The sequence below is a fragment of the Hyaloscypha bicolor genome (assembly GCF_002865645.1).
Source record: "Hyaloscypha bicolor E unplaced genomic scaffold K444scaffold_56, whole genome shotgun sequence".
Classification (NCBI taxonomy): domain Eukaryota; kingdom Fungi; phylum Ascomycota; class Leotiomycetes; order Helotiales; family Hyaloscyphaceae; genus Hyaloscypha; species Hyaloscypha bicolor.
This window is the reverse complement of record NW_020194558.1, coordinates 556,516-577,812: the sequence shown is the minus strand read 5'-3', so window position 1 is coordinate 577,812 and position 21,297 is coordinate 556,516. Positions and strand designations below refer to the sequence as shown.

Sequence of the window (21,297 nt, the reverse complement as noted above, 5' to 3'; positions counted from 1 at the left end):
TCACATGACCGCGCCACGTGACTAATAGGGGTAAAATCCCCACCACAATAGTACTATATACAAGAATGCCTGCCTATAACGAGCCTACGGACCAAAGTCCGTGTTTTTAGCAATATTTTCAGGTATCCCAAAACCAAAGTTGCCATATTCACTTTACAATTTCTTAATAACTATAGATTGGAAATTTACACAATATTACAGTAAAAATCACTGCTTTGGGGCTAGCGCGATCGCTTTGCTTAGTCAGGACCTGTGCACTTACTTCCTGAAGCTTCACACTTCACTCAAGCTCTTTTCTAGCTAGTTCAATTAACTCTTTTACTATTCAATGCAACTCCCTACTCTGCGATCTTTACGTGCATTACATAATTTAAGAGCATATGATAAAGGAAGCTAGAATGAATTTAGAAAGGCTTAATAATTAATTTTGAATATAAAAGAAAAGTATCCAAAATAGTTATGGGGGTCGTTTCTTAGCGAAATGCCCTAAAAACACAGACTTGGTCCGCAGGCTCATAAGCACCCTAACCATTAGTGTTCCGTCCAGTTCGAAATGGTCAGAAAACCCGCCAATGTTATTGTTTTTGGAAATCGCCGAGAAGACTGAATCCATCGCCAGCCTGGGAGGATTCATTCGAGACAGAGGAAGTGCAATCTGCAGCAACTACGGAATATGAAATACATAGCGCCAGACCGAGAAATTAAATGGGGTGAAGTTGCATTGTGCGGAGATATTGGACAGTCGTTTATATAAGTGTAAATAAAACAGGGCTACGATATAAAGAAGATAGTCTCTTAGTAAGTAGTATTCGCGTTTGCTTAATAGAATAGGATGGTTTTCTTCGGAATCGAGGGCTAGTTGCGAAAGTGTTCCATACGAGTTTTGGTGTAAAAGGGGGTTTCGCTTATTATGAGCTGGTGATGACTTTAGGGTGGGAGGAACATCTATTAATAGAACGTGGTCTGCGACGACTCAACACCTCCTCGTGGTGCAGACTGGAAACCTATAGCTTTCTGAGGTAAGCTATAGGGCTAAGATTGAGTCAAAAAAACGACGCTCTTTGAACGGTGCAATTCGACTGCATCGTCCCGAATCGACTGTGACACGACCTGATCTCGATATCCTTCGATACACCCGCTCGCACACCGGGCGCTCCCTCGATAATACCTCTCGATCTCTTACCGGAGTCCTCTCTTTTCAGCTAAGATGGCCTGCTAGCCTTGGCAATACCGAATAGTAGTGGTCGGTACATCTCTTAGAATAGATTAGAATCTTACGGACATACCGTATTGCCTTATATATCTATATAATATATCCCTTTACAAAGATCTTCTTGTTTTAGAAAGTGTCAAATTACGCTGTAGCTTATGCCCTTAAGCCGGCAAGTATCTCTCGAAAGGAAGGCAGTTCTAATTCTTTGAATTAGAGGAATATGCCCAAATAAACCTCTATATTTACGAGTAGTAACTGAGGTATGCAAGACTCAGGGTTATTACGGATAGTAATATGGAGTATATATAAGAGATAGAGTGGCCGGGGTCCTCCTTTCTTGGACATTATCCCACTTACGAAGCACTATCGGTGGGACCACTTTTGTATATATTGCAGCCTGAGGCGTGTCCAACTCTCCTCTCTTTAGCCTGAAAAACGTACGAGCTAGTAAGGAATCAAAAACAAGAACTTGCCATCTATTAGTAGAACGTGCAATTGAAGGGGAACTACTAGATGCGGTTTCACTTAAGTCATGTAGATTACTAATAAAATATACAAAGGTATAAGGGAGCAGCCTGGAAATATAGGGGGCTTTAGTGGGTGAGTATGGTAGAAAGTTGCCTGAAAGTGAACCAGCGTACAAATGCCCTGTAATTCCGTCACTTTATGCCGCAATCTTCGCGAGTACTGTGCATTGAAATTGCTTCTTTCTTTATCGCCACATTCGGGGCTCAGCTTCGGTCGGGTTAGCCAAAATGCTGCGACCAATGTCGGGAAGCCGACGGGTTGCATTTCGGGAAGGATCGCCACCGGACAAATCACACATTCCTAAAGGATCGTCGATAACGCCCGTGATCGTGATTGCCCCAATAGCGAGTAATTGCCCCATGCAGCTGAGCTTTTCGCTGCATGTGCCGAGCTTTTGGCCGGAGACACCCAGTGAGCTCGGTCAGGTATCAAATAGCGAGCGGTGGTGAAGTTAATACACGCATTCCGTCTTGCAATTCCAAATGCTGTGCCGTCTGGGTCACCCATGATCGCAAATCTATTTTTGGGAAAGTAATAACATGTGCTGATATTGGGCAGTGCCTCAAAGTGTGCTGGCAGAAGTCTTTCGGGAGTCATGGGGCTTCTAGGATGCTCTAAAGACGGAAGCATGCGATAAGGATTCGAGAAGGAAGGTACCCAGGTCATTATCATTATTCTAGAACGCCTGTAGCCCAACACCCCGTATATTTTGCGTCAATATCAGCGAGTCCCACCATTCCTAATGAAAAGGAGAAAGTAATCTAACAAGGCCTCGTGATGTTCAACAGAGCGCATAGAAATACTTGAAGAATTAACAAACACTCAACTTAGAAGTATTCATAAGTTCAACCAATTTGCCCCCACGCGACGTTCTTGTGCTCTTTCAGTGTCTCGCACGTGAGATGCAAACTCTGATACAAGTGATGTGTAACAGCACTGTGCATTTCAACACCCTTTCTTGACTCACTCTCCATCAATGTCTCCTGAAACTTTGTGAGCAAACCCTTGAACTTCTTCAGGTCCCGTAGAACAATCACCAACTGCAACCATCTGATATCTTCGCTGGCGACTCGGTAGATACCAAAGGTCAGCGGCATTGGCTGAAGTTGATTGCCTGATCCAGACATGGGTCGAAAGTAATTCTTCGACGTGTCTTGGTAGATCAAAATGATTCTCTGAAGGATGGTCCCTAAGAGCATGGTCCTTAGGCTGGAGTCGGTTTGGGAGTTGCATATTGGACAGTTAAGTGTCGTTGAACATGTCTCCATAGCTTTCTGGTTGATGTCCAAAACAATATCGAAAGACGAAGCTGGGGGTACAGAGCTGAAGTTGCACAGTTTCTGGAGTGCTTGGAGACAGGTATTGAAGCAGTTACAAGTCGCGGTCCTGGCCAAACACTCATCCAGGAAGAGGTCAATCAATGGACTGAGTTGAGGAGCGGAAGAACCAGAGTTCGAAAAATGGATGGAGTCTGTCTGATCAAACCAGGGCGCTACAGAGGATGGGTCCGAATCGTCGGCCATGGACTCTGGTTGTAGTTGGAGAAGGTTATCAATGTAGGGCGAAGTGATGTCTGTCGGCGGTATATTCGTCCAATATATAACTGGGTCTTGTAGATCCGCATTACCCTGCGAACTGCTTGCTTCAGATCCACTCTGGTCTCCGGTTATTAGCATGACCGGCGGTGGTATCAAACACCTATTCGCTGTTCCGTCTACTTCAGTTGTTGGTGTTGTCGACCAGTCTGTTCCTAGGAAATAAGTTGTTGGGTCCTCGGTATCAATGTTCATCAACGGTAATTGATAATTAACACTGGGGGAGTCTTCCGATATCGATGAGTCTTGTGATCTGCTAGGCCGACTCCCGTTGCCGTCTGACTTTGGTTTGCCCGCTCGAGAAGATGGGCTGTACTTGCAATCTGACCCAAACACTAGGCATCGAGAACACAGTGGGCGAGCTTTGCTGCATCTGACTTTCGCAAGAAAACACGTATCGCAAGATGCCCTCAATTTCGGGTTCTGGTGGTAGGAAGAAGCCCGTGGATGCATTTCGATAACGGGAGCCAGGGTTCAGTGCTAGAAATATAGACGGCCTTGCTGAAAGTGTTGTAGATCCGGAAGATCATCAGGAGAAAGTTCCGATGGGGAAGAGACACTCGAGCCTTCAATGCGGTAGACTGAAACGACAGTACATGCCAAACGACGGACGATATGAATAAAAACGGATATCGAGGCTGCAGGAAGGATTATTGAGGAAAAGAATGAGGCTTGTAGTGGTGTCATCGAGGTAAAGATCTCCCACCAGCCCTGGACTCCTGTGCAACCTTAATACATTCGCTGTGTAGAGAGCGAGAAGACGTACAGAACGTGTGCCGGACGGGAGACTCCACATGTTGCTTCCCTCAAAGGATTGAAAGATAGTTCGGACGTCCGTGGATGGAAGGAACACGACGTATGAGTATGTTGTCTCAGGTTTGACCTGATCAACGTTCGATAGCGAAAGAAGCTCGGAAGGTTCGGACAGAAAATGGCATCGAGGCTGATTCCGGACGCAGGGGTCAGCCATGTTGAGCAATGCGTGCATGCTGTGGACAAATGGGGGGTCTTATGCATGCACTCAGCCCCAGGGCAGATGCTGTCCCTGTCCCAAGGTTGGTCCTTCCCACGCTGAATAAGGCGGGCGGCTTTGAAAACCGTCCATTTTGCAACTGTCAGAAATCTCTAGGTGGTGTGTTGCGATTTTTTTTTTAGCACGACGAGACGATTTTCGAAGCGCTCGCTTGGCGAAATGGGCAGTTTTCGAAGCTATCCTGCCTTCGGACTCCGTATAGGGTCCTATGCTAAAGTATTGCTGTAATCGGTAATATAGCAGTTACTGTATACGTTACCGCCAAGTCACTGCCCAATAACACCCCATAATCTTACAGCCTAATTAGGTTGTAATGATGTCCGATTTAGACCTTTGATCTTCCTTGAACTGCTTCAGGGTTCTCAAGATCGTAGCGTGGTAACCAGCGACCTTAGCTAGCGCAAGTCAAGGTTCACCTGCTCGACCAGGAACTTTAAAGTCCTCTCTTGGGCTCAATCTGACGCTGCTATTAGTTCCCGACCGCAACTTCAGCCTCAAATAGATAGCTTAATGGCCAGTTTCTTACTGTAAATCCCCAAACCATCCCCCTTTTGGAGCTCGCTTACCGGTTACTTCCTACATGGCTTTTTAATAATTAATTGGCACCTGACTGCCTCAATTAGCACCTGATTATAGGCCTTCACTCGGCGAAACAGCTAGAATTACAGGGTTCTCCTGCCAATCAGCTGATTACAGCGTGATTGATTGTAAGGTCAGCTGATTACGGTGAGTCTCCTGCCTTCTCACGCCTCTATACGGCCAGCCTCTCTCTCGTCCTCTCTCCTTCTATTGCGCTAGGAGCAATTTTGGGGTGCAAGACGAAATTATTAATGATTGACAAGGCCTAAATAACTAAGATACATCCGGTGACGCCTGACGCTTGCTCGTGCTCTGTCACGTGTGCCCATTAAAAGTATTCTAGTTTCCTTTCACTTGTGCTTTGGTTATATTATTTGATTCTCACTAAAGTATTACTTATTATAATATATGTCTTTATTAAGTATTAGTAAAGAATTATAATTTATAATATATTTATTATAAACTATTAAATATAATAATTACGTCTTTAATAATATAATTAAAAACTTAGTTTTTTATTAAATATAATATAACTAGTCTCTAATTCTCTTTTTTTATAAATTAATAATAAGGAAGTCTTTTCTTATTTTTTCTAACTTATAAAAGAAATATTAACTAAGTAATAAAATATTTAAAGGAATTATTATTGAGCTCTTAATATAATTAAATTATTAAATCTTAAGAAAAATAAGTCACATGAAGATGTTGAGAGTTAGTATAAAGCTGGAGTCGTACCAGTAACGGCGCATGAAGCTCCACGGAGACCACAGCCGCCATCAGCGCCAGGTATTCCTTTTCCAAGGTTTTGGAGGCCCCTCACATATTTCCACTTCCCCCTTTGAGTAGGAGCTTTCATTTGACTCACATCCTAGTTATCACCCCTGCAAAGGTTATGGATGTTCTCTTTTGCACGAAAGCCTTGACAACGTACGAGATGTACTCATCCAAAGGTTTCCTCCAGCTCCACTCAATTCTGAATGGGAGTCAACGTGGGAGTGATCTGAGATTACCAAAGAGCTAATCTTGCAAGAAGATATCTTAATCGCACTAAACAAATTTAACGACAGACGGTGTGCGGCAAGAGATCAAGGCTTTACTCGACCACGCTCAACAAACCCAAGTCAATACCCTCCTAGACTATCAGATCACAAACGAAGAGGACGAGAATTTTGAATGGTCTCTTACACTGCCCGATTGTATGTTCAAGAGAAGTTGGTTCGATCAAAAGGAATTAATCAGTATCAGGGTCTACCTGAAGCGCGCTCCTCTTAAGGTTCCCAATCTGCGTACACTATATCGAAAAATCGAAAAACCGAAGGAAGAAAGGAGGAGGCAGGCTTATCAAGTCCCCCTATCCGCACGCTATGTTGCCAATGCATCACCGGCGACAGTAGATCGAGAAGAAGTAACATGAGCTGGGATTCCGGCTCGAGGCGAAGTTCAGGGAACTCGAGGCCTTTTAAAAGCGTTAGCTAGTGGAAGCTAAACCCGAGGGAAAGAGATGCAAGCTCCATTTCACATCACGGGTGGGTCATATTGTCAAGATTCCGTACTGGTCTATTCTCATCCCAGAGATGAGCGCGAGTCATAAATGCCGTCCGAAGTTTCAATTCCAGCGAGATGGTGCGAGCTGGATTCTCTTTGCATAAAGCTTCAAAATTAAACTGGTAAGTGATTTCTGTCTGAAACTGATGGACTGCAGGTTAGGCAATGCTAATCAAGATGTTCAAAACAACGGGAATTCCTGAACGCTCAAGCTGCGTATGGTCTGTCCGTGCTGTTCTCACAAGTTATTGTCCTTCGAGATTCACAGTTCGGAACAATTAAAAATGCGAAAATTTCGAAGAGGAACAGAACTGCATCTTAAAAGCAATCTCGGAACAACCGAGCAACAGTATGGAATCATGGCCATATATACCCTGGTAGATACCTCCAGCCTCCCCCCAACCATTCCTCCTACCAACTATTCTTTCCATCGCCATTCTCAACCCGCGCCGTCTTCCACATCACAAAGCCCATCAACTCCTTTGGTTACTCGCAAGATGCCGAAGTACAACAAAATTCGGGCCGACGAGGATGAGGAGAGAGGAGCAAAGATGCAAGGAAAGGCATCGTTCTCCGATGAACTCGCAGAGACACCTACCACCAACACACCAGCCGTATGTGTCGAGATTGGTGGCTCTAGCAAGCCATGCAAGAGCGCAACTCAGCCAAGCCTCGACGAGTTGTTATCAGAATACGTTGTCCCAACCCCATTCGTCAACGGCGAGGAAAGAAAACGAGAGACTGCCAAAAATGAAGCTCCCCAGGAGGATGAAGGCATTTCTGAATATCAGCTCTTGGATTCGGATGGTGAGTATGAGGGCGAGGAAGAGTACGAGGACAAACAAATCACCCGAATGTTCCGACCGAGTCTTGAAGAACGGATTGGATACCAAGCCGGCTTCACTACCGGACATGCACTCACCGCTCAGCTCAACGAGAGTGAGGACAGAGTCGTGCTCATGTGGCAAGCATCAAGCATTCGACAAAGGAAGATTGATTCTTTCATCGCTGAAGGTTTATCTGCCCAAGGAGCTGCTTTTCAAGCCGATGTGCTCTTCGAATACCAAAGAATGAGAACACGAAAAAGCTCATATGACGCAGAGATCTCAGCATTCTTACAAAAGTGTGATCACGATTTAGCATCTGAACACTCTTCCGCCTTGTCTGAAAACAACGAAACGTATGCAGGCCAAGAGGAAGATGGCCTCGAGCCTCTCATCAATAGAGATCTCGAGGACAAGGTTTGGAATGCATGGTGTGCGACCTGTGACCACACTCCTGAAAAGATTGCCAAGTACTTTGAGAAGCGTTTTCTCTGCGGTGAGGAAAAGGAAGAGTACCAGGCTTTCGCGGGTGGCATGACTCGGCTTTGGGTATCCCATGGTGACACAGAAGCCGAGGCCACTGGGAAACTGAAAAATTTCTGCGCTTGGGCTGTCCGTAAGCATAAAGCTGAAGCTTGAGAGACTTTCCACCTGAGATTGCTGCTTTATTCGTTTGTCCGATGCGTTGCTGCATGATAATGAGAGTCGTGGCTTCTGACACTGCGACAAAGGCAAGAGAGTCTTGCCTTCTTTATCCTTAGAGAGAGATTAGATTATTAATAATAAATCCTATGAACAACAACACTCTTCTGACCCTCTGATATGACAACGTGATTTGTGGCCAAGTTCGAATCTTTACTGACATAATATAGTCCTACTTGCAATTTCTGCTCAACGAACCAGGACAAGTGACCCGTGCGCCTCAATCAGCCAGTTTGTTCACAATTCGAGGCTCGACTAATGTGCTCCAAATTTTACGAGGACGCAATAAACGTGTGAAAATGTTAAGCCAAACTAGTAAAGCGAAAACCTAGGTTAGGAAGTCTCCACTTTACGTAAAAGTCTCGTCTCGACGCGATGCTTTCCAAATTAGTGCTCACGCTCTGATTTTAATTTATATTATGTAGCCAAATTTCGTAAACAATCAATTATATATCCCTCACACCAAGACCAATACCACTTCCTCCGGCTGCTTAGACTATCTCCTTCTGACCTTCTCTGTCCATTGAACCGCTTCCTGGTCATCTTCAATCAGCCGCAACCCAGTGATAACGGGATCCCCTCTACAAAGCGCAGCGGCAAAGCGCAGCTGCAAAGCGAATAGAAATCTCATCCTTCAACACCTCCTCTTCCTTCCTCAAAGCCTTAAACACACGCCACTGGATCAAAAATCTCGAATCGGCATTGCTGTCAAGTCCAGGATTCCACTCGATTCGTCGAATGATTCGCATTTGATGAATATTCGACGAACTGGATCGAATCGAATTTTCTATCTAAAATTTAAGCAAAATTTTTCCGAATCGAATCCCTCGAATCCGTCGAATATTTAAAGTTCGTCGAATTTCTACGCCTCTCTAAAAGGAAACTTACAAGTTTCAATATAGATAAGCAGGTTTCTAAGGACTTTACTACACTAGAGCAAAATTCGACTAGAATTCGAATTGAATCGAACTCTTCTCTTGAAAATTCGACGGACTTCGGACCGAATCAAGCCCTTTAAGAATTCGATCTTATTCGATTCGAGCGGAGCCCTAAGGATTCAAGTCCTTCAACCACAACATCAAAGATCAGCCCCATTGCTACCCCTGTCTCCCCGGCTTCAGTACACATCTCCCCAACAGAGTGATGTGTCCTATTCGTACAGCAAAAACTCCATAAATCCAAAGCAGCAATCTTCGCAGGCGGTTGGATGGGAAACATACGCCGCCATGAAGCTTCTGGCTGCAGACGAGCAGCCCGACAACTATTGTTGACGAGCCAGAACCAATCCTCTTCGTCAAGCCTGAGGGCGCCGGCGAAGTTACCTAGGAACCATGGGGCTGCTCGTTGTCCATTACCTCTGCGTAATCTCCTCGTGATTTATTCTTGAAGAATGCTGGGAAGAGGAGTGTGAGGAGGGGTTTCAGTTATGGTTGTTGGTCTTTGCGGATATCACCGGGAATCGATCGGAAGAATAACATCTGTTGTAGTGTAGGAGAGTTGTTGATCATGTCGTGCCAGCGATGGTCGACCCTCTGCGCAGCGAGAAGATTGAGAAAGCGCTTCGAATAGCTCGGGCGTCGCGAAAAGCATGGACAGAGCTTGTTGCTCCATAACTTGAAGCTTGAGGGCATGAGAGTATGTATTAGACATTAATCGTTGTGGCGGTTTGGCGAATTTATATGTGTGAAGGACCGACTTGCTGACGAAGAGTCATACGGTGCGTCAGTGGCTCCAATCCGGGGCTGCTCCTGGCCCATGCCAACCGATACGCATCACTGCATCTCTTGTCTACCCCACATTCCGCACACAACCACAAATTGATGTTCAAATCGGAGAGTTAAATGTTACAGGCATTGTAATCCCTTTGAAGCTCGTCAAGTCCCGACAAATAAAGAAAGTCAAGTGCGAAATATGAGCAAGTATCCCTCAGAGAGTCTTTTGGAAGGTGTAATATGACCCCGACCGGTAATTACTTAAATTCAAAACTTGATAATACTATACTGAGTGCTTTCAAACTCTCACCCGAGGTTTCTTGCCCACCTTGTAAACCCCTTAAACCAACCTGAGTCAGCCAATCCTTTCGTTTCTGATCATTGATATTGCATGGATGAATTATTACTAATTTTGGCAACCTCCCGCTGATATTGGCACCATATGCGTGGTAACCTCATCATATTAACGATGTATGGGATGTGGCAGCCAGCCAGAATAATACTGCCTATCGCAAAACGTCTCAGCGATGTGACTTAGCTCACATTCACGAAATGTTCATAGCGGAAGCCGATTTGGCTAACCGTTGGGTGGTTCTCACCTCCAACTCGCTTAGCACGCCTTGTAGGTGAGGGATAGCAACACGCAACGAACAGCGATACGCAAATCTGAGATTTTGGTGGGAATCTCTCCTTTTCTCCCTTTGAATTCTCACAACGCAGCGTAATAAAATAGTATCTAAGTATTGGGAATTGACCCCAAGATATAGGCCCTTTAGCTTAGTAAATTTTAAGTCTAAAAAATTAAGGCGTTATTGTGATGCAAATCTGCCCCATTTACCCATACAAATTTTGGTGCGATTTGCGTATCGCTGTTCGTTGCGTATCGCTATCCCTCACCTACAAGGCGTGCTAGGCGAATTGTAGGTGGGAAACGCCGAACGATTAGCGGCTGTAACGCGAGCATAGAAAAATTATTCACCCTTGCCACAAGTCCACCCACCTCCTAGGAGCGATCTCAGACTCATCTGAAGCTAAAAAATAAATAAAAAACAAAGACTGCGCTTGCAGAGGAAATCATAAAGGACAGGAAAGCATCACAGTCTAAGGACATGAAGAGATCCAGAAATGTACAATTCGGTTTCTATAAAAATCGTCAAGTCGCTGCGTACCACTGCCAGGTGGTGTGTACCTCAAATGCATATTGTACTGTACAAGCACTGCCCCGCCACTCCATCCCACCCCTGCCAACGTGACTATTACCATCACGCCGATGGTAGGATTGATATGCCATGGAAGTGTGCAATTCCCAGCCCGCTCATAACAGTCATATCCCTTGAATCTCGCCCAAAGGCAAACTCATCACGCATAACATCGTGTCAGTTCCGTTCCCTCATCTAATATTTTGGCATACCACCCCTAAAACTCGGACCCCTCGCAATTCCCACCTCCTGCTCACGTTGAACGGGAAAGCTAATCGTGCTTTTGTCCATACTCTGCAATCTGATTGGCCGCATATCCTCGTCGATCTGGTCAAACGAGTCTTCGAAGCCTTTGACCTTGTATTTTCTCATCAAGGGTTGGAGTTCGATGATACCGGCGACGGAAATGCCGATGCTAACTTCGAGGGCGGACCAGAGGAAGACAGGTGCTGCGTCGACTGTTTGATGCTGTTAGTTTCGTTTTGTGAGTTTGGGGGTGGAGGAGCAGAGCAAGAGTGCCTTACAGAGTTGGTCCTTTGAGCTCTTAAGTTTTACGAGTGCGGCGAGGCGGATGAAGTTTGCTACGCTTGCTCTGCGATCTTGTCAGTTTGAGTTAGGGGACATCAAGGGAGGCCGGAACATACAAAACACCGAGGCAGAAGACACCGTAGATATAGAGCTTTAGCCTATTGTTTATACCACGGCCCTTCATCATGAAGAATGGAATGAAAAGGAAGAGCATATCAATCTTGGGGGGAGAGTATTAGCGTTTCCCGCCAAATATCGTTGTATGTCCGGGATATCACTTACGCTGATCGTCACGCTGCAAAGCGCAAACCCCACCAAAATCTCTCCATTGGGCGGCAAGCACTTCCCTTTCTTCAACGGGTTGATGAACTCCCACTTAAAGCTAATTGGCTTGCACTCAAGAAGGAAGTAAAGCACAACAAATGTGCAGATGGCGACATCGAGGAAGATGGCCAGCCACAAGAGGTAAATATGGGACTTCTTCTTGGCCCATTGCAGGAGCGAAGCAGCCAGACTAGCTTTCATAACAGTCGTGAGGACGACATAGATGATTTCCAAGAAGAAAATGAACTGGAATGGTGGAGGTACTTCGTTAACCAAATATTACTTTGAATAGGACAAGAATCGATGACATACTTTCAAGGCATTTGAGACACCGACAATTGTGGCGGAAGATGTATGATTTCCAATTCCACTCTTCACACCCTCAACAAGTAAAGCGAATAAACTGCCAGCCGTCAACTAGAACCATCCATCAGTTATGTAAACCAGACTTTGGGGGACCACAAGGACATACCACAGCGACCATCATTGCAACGTCATTGATTCCGAAGTTCTTAGCTATTCTGGCCTTGACAACTGCTCGCAAGCTGATGAAGAAGACGTTGAGACCTAGGAAGATCGCCGACACGATGATAACAGTGGGGCCTTGCGACGCAGCGACTGCCGTTGTGGTAGCGGGTGTTGTAGTCGACATTTCGTATGCAAGCCTCCAGTACTCGTACACAGAAAAGATACAAAAACAGAAAAGAAACAATAAACGATGCAACGAATATCCACTCGAAAGCAGGATCCAGCCTGCTATCTATCCCCTCCGAAGATCTTTAAATTGTGGGGAATGGTTTCCATTCATATGGTGCAAGCCATTCATTCGTTGTTTCGCTTCCATTTCTCGTCGCCAATGACATTCCGGAACGCGATAATCATCTACGAGCTGAAACTTTTCTGGAATGACAGGCAGTCTGTGCTGTTCAACAGAGGGCAGCGAGGTTAGGCGAGATTTCGCTTTTTAGGTGGTGCTGAAACACCTCGCACCTTTAATCCAACGTTTGGACCACTAAAGGGGTTTCGCTAAGCACTGTGTAACGCAGCATCAAACACGACGCAACTCAAAATGGAATACACTCTGGGATCAGCTTCTGAACTGTAATGCCGTTCAAATGTCTTGGGGCAGTTTTGGATGCGTTTGGCTCCCGCAGAATGCCCTGTCCTCCTGGCACTTTGACCGGGCTCCTCCCATCCGGAGCGATGAGCAAATAGAGGGGAGGCTGATGTCAGAAAACAAGGATTTTGAGAATTGAGTCAGCCTTGAAGATCATCTTCCCATCAATGAAAATCACTGCGCGAATCTCAGAAGAATAGTTCAGCCCGGGTAGGGCGCGGCATGGCGCCGATTGAATAGAAAAACGCACCGTCAGATTCCTGCATTCATACTAGCTCTTGCAGTTTACCATAATTCGTAGCACGAGAATTGGGAATTCTTTGCGTTCCGTTTCCACGATTATCGATAGAGAGGGAGGGAGTGTTCAGGGGGGCTGAACCTTTCAAATTCCGGCGCCACGCTTATTTGACGTGCAGGCACGGATCTCAGATCTGGGATCTGAAAACCGACAACTCTATCTCAGACCTGCACAGCCACACACCAATCAGGTACTGAAACCTGCAGTGAGGTGAAGATCAACTAGACCTGTCCCAGGACGAAATCAGGGGAAATCGACAACTCGTCACGACGAAAGAAACGTCTCCCATCATGCCACCCAGATATGATGAAGACAGAGAAAGCTGGGGTAACCCCTGACCTCGTCCATCGTTCTTGAACTTCAAGCAACTTAGTTCTCCCTTCCAAGAGCACAGAGTCAGAGGAACGGGTTCCATGCTTGTTTGCGCAGCTTTTGTGCGCGATAATGATCACCCCGGGCAGACTCGCACTTAACCTCTTTCTCCCAACATGACTCGAGGCGTGCGATGCAAAAGAAATATTGTGCTCCATGCCTTGTCTAACCTCGCCATCGCAGATGTCAGTCCTCGATCATATGCATCCTTGATGTATGCGTCCGGCGAGCGACTTCGCAGCAAGTTGGCAGATGTTTCGCGGATCTTTAACTTGGATGTTCTAATGGGTGGAAGGTTCGTAGAGCTTTGTAGATGCGATTGAAGGTATAGGATCCGGTGTTCGTCTCATCATGGTCGCCCCTTGCGCGGTCGCATTTTCGAACTTTGTCCGAATTGAGGCACAGCTGGGATACGACAGCGATGCCAGTATATAGCCAAGCTGTAGAAAATAAGGAGTTCTCAGTTCGATCCCATTCCTTGGATGTATGTTCGGCAGTACGGTTGTTTCTGGAGGGGGAGGGAGATGGAGATGTCATGTCTTTGCAACGCGAAGAAATCCCACGACAGATTTTAGAACTAACCTGTACAGGGGTCCCTCGCGCCGTCTTTCACGGCACCTTCGCGCAGCGGCGCAGGTCAAACCTTCCTTCTTCATTCTTATCAATACATCAACCAATACCCCAATACTCCAGCACTTCATTACTTCATCACTCCTTCACGGGGTAATTTGCTCGTACTCCAATCCAGTCCTTTTAGTTCATTCGCGCAGAATCATTATACTGTCAAGCACGCGTCCACGTCCCACAAAGTACCAAGCTCAACGCACCGTCACTGCTGGCTGATTGACAGCGCGCTTCGGAGCATCAGCATCATTTCTATGACGACGGGAACCTAGTACAATATTGATCGAAGCCTTTTAACAGACCAAGTGGTCCAGACGACCGAGCGCCTTCCAGATCCTGGGGCAAAATGTTCCTCTCCGTGCCCCCGCCTCTTCGATTCATCGTATGAGTGGGTTAGGTCGTCCTCTCCCTTGCATTTAATATATCCATATAATATTGGCGCCAGGGGCACTTTCACCTGAAGGAGGTCTTTTGACTCGTCGGTCTTTCCAGTGCTTTTTTCTTTTGTTATTCATCTCGCATGCTTCACTACTCCCATATCTGTTGCTGTTGTAGGCTTCCGCCGTAGTTCTCCGGAAGTGTCCTCTTTCCGACAAACCAACACCCACAATTCAGTGAAATCTGGGTCGCAAGCGGTTGCTATTAACCCGTCGCTGCCTCGATGAGAAAGAAAATCCTTGGCCAGTATTACTTTCTCTCTGCATGCATTAATTTACATTGTTTTGGTGCCGAGAGCTCAGAAGAAGCCAAGCCGGCGTGAGGTGCTCGAAATGAAACGGTGGTGACAGACAACTGTCACCTTTCTTTCTGTTATTGACATACCGGCAAGGTAAGCGCGAAGCCGTCGCAGTTCACGGGTGCGGCGAACATGGTCGGTGGTAGCTTGAGCCTGGATGCTGTTGTTGCGTTTGTTGTTGCAGCTTTGTAGGAGGTTCATCTCAAATCTCTGGCTGTGATGTCTTGGTGACGGAAGTGGGGAAAGAGGCTGTTAATTATCTTGGATGCAGTGTAGTAGCAGCTTTGAGATTTCCCAAAGAGGATGTTAACGGAGATTAATAGGATTTTAAGGTGTGGATGTAAATTTTGTGCGTTGTCTTTATGTTTCAGTTTTATAAATCAAACCCCGATAAAATACTCCTCATCCGCGCTTCTGCTTCCACTTCTGCCCTTTCCACTCGCAAGCGATTGAACTGTGATTGTGGTACTGGCATTTCATCGTCCTCTAGATATCGCTCTAATCTCTCGGAAATGTTCGGATCATGACATGATGCGAGTGATGAGATCTGAGGAAATGTTTGCGAAGACGTGTGGTAGGGCTTGCTGGAGTTCGGTTGTCTTGAGGTTGTGTTAGAAAGGTTTGTTTTGAGGGTGAGGGTTGTGTAATATACAATGGATGTTTGGTCTTTTTGCTTGACTTTGAGGAGGATGCCGTGCTGAGAGACATGGTTGTGAGAAAAGGGGCGAGAGCACGTGAGTCAAAAGTCACGTGCAATAACGGCCAGTGTGACTTGTGCTTGATCTTGGAGCGATATGGAACCTGTAAACGCATCAACGTTTGATAGTTGATAACTTCATAGGAAAGCCTTTCTCTTTTATCAACACAATTATATACTTCATCTTGCAATACAAATTGCTATGCAATTGTAATTTGCACTCAGTCGATCGCAATTCACAAGCTGAGCTGCACACTTCAGTTGTACTTGCACTTGAACACCTCGCAAACCACATAATTTGCACACAAACCAAGCGAAGTTCGCAATTCTCGCTCCCAAGCACGTCTCCAACATAATATGCCGGCGCAACCTCTCGTCCAGATACAGACACCGAGTTTCGTCTGCAGCTGCACCCTTGCACCTGCGAAGTCATCACGAAGTCATCAAGCCTAAACTCACCACAAACGTTATTGCCACCAGCCCCTTCCATATTTCACGTGCAAGGCCTCAGTTTCGGGTCGCCGTCCAGTCCGCGAGGCGTTTTCCCCAGGTTGACCAGTCAGATCGTGCGGGAGGTGGGCGGGTTTTCCCCTGGACCCTGGTTTGCAGTGGCTTTGCAAGCTTGCAAAGTGGCGTTGCAGGACCGCTCAACCGCTTTCCTCGCTTGCAGCTTGACTCCGTCATAAGATGTTCGAGTGCCCACCTGGATGGAAGATTTCGGAGGGGGCAGGTTTGATGCTTGCGCGCTGTATCTGGGGATCAGTTTTCTGGGCTTTTTACGTAGTTCTTGGAGTCTGCAGCGAAGTCTCTCTCGGGGAAGTCCTTCGTGAATCGTGGCTGTGCTTCAGCCTTCATGTGGCTGACACCATCCCGGCCATGCGCCTATTATCCAAGTCAAGGTCTGAGCTCTCCAAGTTTCCCACCGAGGCGTGCGTGCAGCTTCACCGAGCACCCAGTAAAGTGCCAGAACTCGGTTCACCTGAGCTTCGCGTGTCCCAAAACAGAATGTGCTTAAGGTGCGCCCTCCCAAGTGCGAGTGTGATGCGGGATCGGCGTTGACGCTGAACGTTCAGACGTTGACGTGCCCCGGGATCCCAGTCAGGCTGAGGAACCCTGGAGGGGAGCTGCCAATAGTGGGTCAGCCCGCCCCCCGGCCGAGCCCACTGGCCCTTGAAGGATTCGGGGTCCCGCTCCCCGCTTGTTCCTCCCATTGTTCAAAGGTTCTCCCTCGTTTCTTTCATGTCTTCAATACTTCAATTCTTCTAGAACCCAACCTGGATCAAGTGTCTGAGACATTTCCCGTTCTTCGGTCATCATAAGCTTCGAATTCCCGTGTCATTATGAAGAGATCGTGCTCGAATACCATTCCCTCGTCTTCAAAGCGCCATTAGGCAGCCACATGCGGAAATCTCCAGTCGAGTTCGGATCCTCCCATGAGATTCTCGAAGCTCGTATTTTTTACCCATCCCCTTGAAACAAAGACTCGACGAATTGGAACTTTCACAAGCGTGTATTGGCCGTCACGGTGTTCAGGACTGCTGCAAGATAATGAGGTGGTGACCCGGACTCAAACTCGCTCAACTTGTCAACTCCTCAACTCCTCAACTCCTCAAGTCCCCAAACCCCATCGCAGAGCAGCACACAATGGCAACTGCAAGACAGCAGAAATGGGACTGGGCCCCGCACCTGACCAAGATGATGGAGCTCTACAACTCTCAACTATCAATACCGGACATCCACAAGGCGTTGCAGTGCGAAGGCTTCGAGCCATGGTAACACTACAAGCCTCTCTTGAATTTGCGCGAGCTAACTTTGTTTTCAAAGTCAAAGATCCGTGTACCTGAAGTTCAAGTCGATGGGATACCCAACAGACCCCGTGGGACGCACAAGACTCCTCGAAGCAAAGCTCCCTTCAAACGCGCCAACCGGCAACGAACAATTCAATGTATGGTCGAATCAATTATCACCGAATTTCTATATGGACGAACAATTGCAGTCTGCGCTGTGCTCTCTGCCGGAGGATCAAGCTCTAGGGAATCCAACACACAGTTGGGAATCTGGATATCCCATGAGCAGCCCAACCTCTGCACCGATGATGGAATTCCCATCCCTCAGCAGCGGAGGACATTCTAATGGGGAGCAATCTAATATGGCAAGCCCGGGGGTCAATCAGTCTGCCGGAGGTCCAGCTCGCGCACCGACTTTGAGCCCCGAGACCGATATGCTATCATCGTTTTGGTCTCCTGGTGAAGGCTCCACCACCAACCTGGACGAAGCCATGAGCATCTTTGAGCAACCGGATCTGCTTCAAGATTTCACAATGGAACTCAGCGGGGGCGCGTATTTCGGAATAGATACTGATTCTTACGACCAAGACAGCATCCCAGCAGGAGACTGTCAAGGCAACAAAGGTTCTGATCCTTGGACATCCCAGAACAGTGCAGTCTGGATGCCATCCCTCTCAGTCATAAAGGACCAAACTGAAGGATCATCCTTGTATGATGAAGCCATCGAATCGTTCCAACGGAAGAGCGAACCAAACAATGTCAGAAATCCACTTCAACGCCTCGGCAGTTCGGGCAGCAATTCAGGGGCACGCAACAGACTTCGATCTTTGTTCAAGCCAAAGTCTGCCGCCTCCTCCATTTCCTCGTGCGGCAAGAAAAGATACGCCCCTTCTCAATTTACATATAATACGGACGACTCTGGATACGCTACTGGTCATACTTCAAGCTTGACACTCGATCAAGTCCGACAAATGAACATACAGTCACTGAAAGAGTTCAACGGCCTATATCGTGTGGCTTGCCATACCCTCCATGAACCGCAAAGCAAGAACCAATGCAAGGATATTCCAACCTGCACATATTGCCGCTACTCCTCTATTCACAACTTAGCATGGTCGGCACGTTATCTCAAACTAGAAGTATTCCTTAGTGAACTGAAATTGGAGGGTGTCTACGACTTCTGTGCCCTCGACGCGGCAGGCAACAGCGCACTGCATTATGCAGCTGCAGGTGGGGCCGGGTACCAGCATCTCAAGGCCCTGGTTGACGTCGGTGTGGACCCATACATTGCCAACACAGCGGGTGAACTCTTCATCTACTGTTTGCGGCCAATTGAACCTTTTACACTCGAACCGAACTCCGATTGTCTCAAGAGCGATGATTTGATCAAGCTCTTGAAGCTTCTTCACCATGATAGAGTCTTTGACTGGAGGGACAATGACGGTCAGACGATCATGCATGCTCTTGCATTGAAAATCACGGAACCAGAGCTCAAGGCTAAGATCTTCAAGTAAGCAAAGACTGCTCCTCTTCTCCATGGAAACTATCCTTATTCACGTGACCTTTCTCTCCCTGAACGCTGACCGTTCATGCAGAATGCTGGTCGATGCCGGATACTCCTCAACAGTACCCGACCGATTCGGCCGGACTCCAGAAGACATCATCCCCCTCACCTACGACTGCCACGGGCAAGTAATCGACCAAGCACCAATGAAACCTTGGCAACGGCACAGCACGCTCCCAGAGGAAGACTCCGCCGCAGATGAAAGCCTCACAACCAAAGAATGGCGCCTAGAGCGTGTCAAGCAAATCAAAGCCCAAGACATCGTGCTGGAAGCACGTTACCGCCCCTCCTACATCGACCCCGAAACAGGTGATAACGCCGTACATGCCCTCTCCCGCCTGGAATCCACCAATGATGTCCTCTTAAGACTGGAGCACTTCACCCTCAAAGATGACAAACTGAACCTGCACAACCGCGAAGGAAACTACATCCTCCTAAACCTCGAGTACTTCATAGCCCGCGGCATCGACCTCAACCTCCTGAATCTCGAAGGCTCACACCCACTCCGCTCATTTATTCGTGAGAGACCAGGGAAGGGAAAGGAGACCGGCGCGACGATGAGCAAGTACCTGGATACGATCCTTGGGAAAGATCTCGAGGAGAGATTGAGGAATAAAGTGAAGGTGAACATGAAGGATCGCGAGGGGGCAACGGCGCTGCACAGTGCTGCAATTCTGGGACGGCCGGACTCGGTTCGGAGTTTGATTGAGGCGGGGGCTAATGTCAATGCGAGATCTGGTATGTTTGCATTTTTCTGCTTTTTGTTCGGGGCTTCGTGGCGATGGTGACGCTGACAAGAGGCAGATAATGAATTAAGCGTCCTGCAAGCTACGCATCATGCGCTTGATGAGGCGGTTAAGCACAATGACCATGTGTTGGTTTATCTAGTTAAAGAGGTCATCTCACACCTTGAGCATGCGGGCGCGGTGCTGGATCCGAGTTCCCTTCTGGAGAGGGGTGTTAAGAGGCAATAATTGGCCCAGTCGACCAGAAATCAAGAAACGTGGAAGGCTGTTCATCATATATGTTGCGTCTGCTGTATAAAGGAGTTCATGGATATTTTGGGTTTGTGTTAGGGTGTTTTCACGGTGAGGAAGTGAATATTGAAGCGTTGTGCGGATACCCCTTCGTAAGTTTACCGTTGGCTAGCATGATATATCAAGCGTGGTCAATTCACGGGGCGTCATTTCGGAAGTGCCATTCATGTGTATGGGCTAGGTACTCTTGGGTTAGGGATATAAGTCAAAATCTATAATCTCTGATATCCTGGAACTTATACTCCTCCTGACCAAGCCCCGTGGACTTTATTAGATCCAATTGAAGTTTGTATTTCTAAAAGAGGAAGGTTTAGGGTAAAATCTTATCAAAATCTTCTTTCTCTTTATTATTCAAGAAGCCTAAATACCATTGCGTTGTCAAATACAAGTGAACTACGAGTGACTTCAGGTTGGAGTGGCAAGATGGGGGGCAGGTTGGGTGCCAGCCCCGAACCCCGGTAGAAAGGGGGCTGCCATTGGGTTCTGGGAAGGACGCGCATCCGAATCGAACGCTGCAATTTCCTTTTCAAGCACCTTCTGCCTCCGCTCTTCCAGTCTCTGCACTCTCCTCGCTTCCCGAAACATCTCCTTACGCTCCGCCTTCCTGAGTTAAGTGGGGTTGCGCACGCAAATAGAGGTATTTTAGTTGCGGGCGATTTTTGGTGGGGTGAAGGCTTTTCGCATTTCGCGCTGGCACATGTGATCCTTACGGCTTTCATTACCATTCGGCTCTGGGGTCCGAAAGGGAGGCTGACCTTCCCCGCGTTAAGCCGAGCGGGAGCAACACATGGTACTTCACTTCACTTCACTTCACTTCACTTTATCCTCCACCTCCAGCCTTTCAAGTCAACTATCTCTTCAGAACATCCAGCACTTGACGCGCTATTTCAAATGGACGACCGAGAGTTCTCAAGCCCTGTCTGCTACCTCGACTGTGATAATTATCAAGTACCGGCTACCAGAGACGTGGAGCACACTGTCTGCACCACGTGCAGGTCTTTCATCGCAGCCTTAGATACAAACTTGAAAGCAAACGAGGAGGGTGTATACAATGGCGAAGCTTTCTGGAATGGGAGGCTAGTGGCGTTTATTTTGAATGAGACAGGCTGTGTTTACAAGAACACAGACAAGGTAGCCGAAATATCAGGCAATGGCTGTCCTCTCTGCGCTATTATAGAGGGGTTGAAGCCGGATGAAAGGAAGGAGTTGATAGCCCGTAGAGAGTGCGGGGAGCAGAATGCAGAGTGTGCTGTCTTTGAATTTAAGACAGTGGCGAAGGGTGA

The 21,297-nt window shown here is 47.2% G+C and overlaps 4 protein-coding genes across 4 annotated transcripts; 2 read left to right on the top strand and 2 right to left on the bottom strand.

The window, feature by feature from the left end:
- Window positions 1–2,397: 2,397 nt before the first annotated feature.
- Window positions 2,398–4,199, bottom strand: K444DRAFT_611452 (uncharacterized protein). Its single transcript, XM_024879942.1, has one exon. The coding sequence runs from the start codon at window positions 3,787–3,789 to the stop codon at window positions 2,587–2,589; it is 1,203 nt and encodes a 400-aa protein (XP_024738084.1). The 5' UTR covers window positions 3,790–4,199; the 3' UTR covers window positions 2,398–2,586.
- A 2,791-nt stretch (window positions 4,200–6,990) lies between these two features.
- On the top strand, window positions 6,991–8,278 carry K444DRAFT_628262 (uncharacterized protein; the record flags this gene model as incomplete). The annotated part of the gene is made up of 2 exons (XM_024882895.1): window positions 6,991–7,933; window positions 8,190–8,278. 2 exons carry the CDS (start codon window positions 6,991–6,993, stop codon window positions 8,276–8,278), a joined length of 1,032 nt encoding a protein of 343 aa, XP_024738083.1.
- Window positions 8,279–11,125: 2,847 nt separating this feature from the next.
- K444DRAFT_527191 (uncharacterized protein) lies at window positions 11,126–12,434 on the bottom strand (the record flags this gene model as incomplete). Its single annotated transcript, XM_024874615.1, has 6 exons — window positions 11,126–11,388; window positions 11,455–11,522; window positions 11,575–11,678; window positions 11,741–12,028; window positions 12,095–12,199; window positions 12,255–12,434. 6 exons carry the CDS (start codon window positions 12,432–12,434, stop codon window positions 11,126–11,128), a joined length of 1,008 nt encoding a protein of 335 aa, XP_024738082.1.
- Window positions 12,435–16,853: 4,419 nt separating this feature from the next.
- Window positions 16,854–20,375, top strand: K444DRAFT_611445 (ankyrin). Its single transcript, XM_024879941.1, has 4 exons — window positions 16,854–17,398; window positions 17,451–18,923; window positions 19,009–19,715; window positions 19,782–20,375. Exons 1-4 carry the CDS (start codon window positions 17,271–17,273, stop codon window positions 19,949–19,951), a joined length of 2,478 nt encoding a protein of 825 aa, XP_024738081.1. The 5' UTR covers window positions 16,854–17,270; the 3' UTR covers window positions 19,952–20,375.
- The last annotated feature ends 922 nt before the right edge of the window (window positions 20,376–21,297 follow it).

Coding starts and splice junctions, on each gene's coding strand:
- K444DRAFT_611452 (XM_024879942.1), bottom strand. CDS start 3,789: ATGCATCCACGGGCTTCTTCCTACCACCAGAACCCGAAATTGAGGGCA.
- K444DRAFT_611445 (XM_024879941.1), top strand. CDS start 17,271: ATGGCAACTGCAAGACAGCAGAAATGGGACTGGGCCCCGCACCTGACC. Junction 17,399..17,450: donor TGCGAAGGCTTCGAGCCATG/GTAACACTACAA, acceptor TTGTTTTCAAAG/TCAAAGATCCGTGTACCTGA. Junction 18,924..19,008: donor CTCAAGGCTAAGATCTTCAA/GTAAGCAAAGAC, acceptor CCGTTCATGCAG/AATGCTGGTCGATGCCGGAT.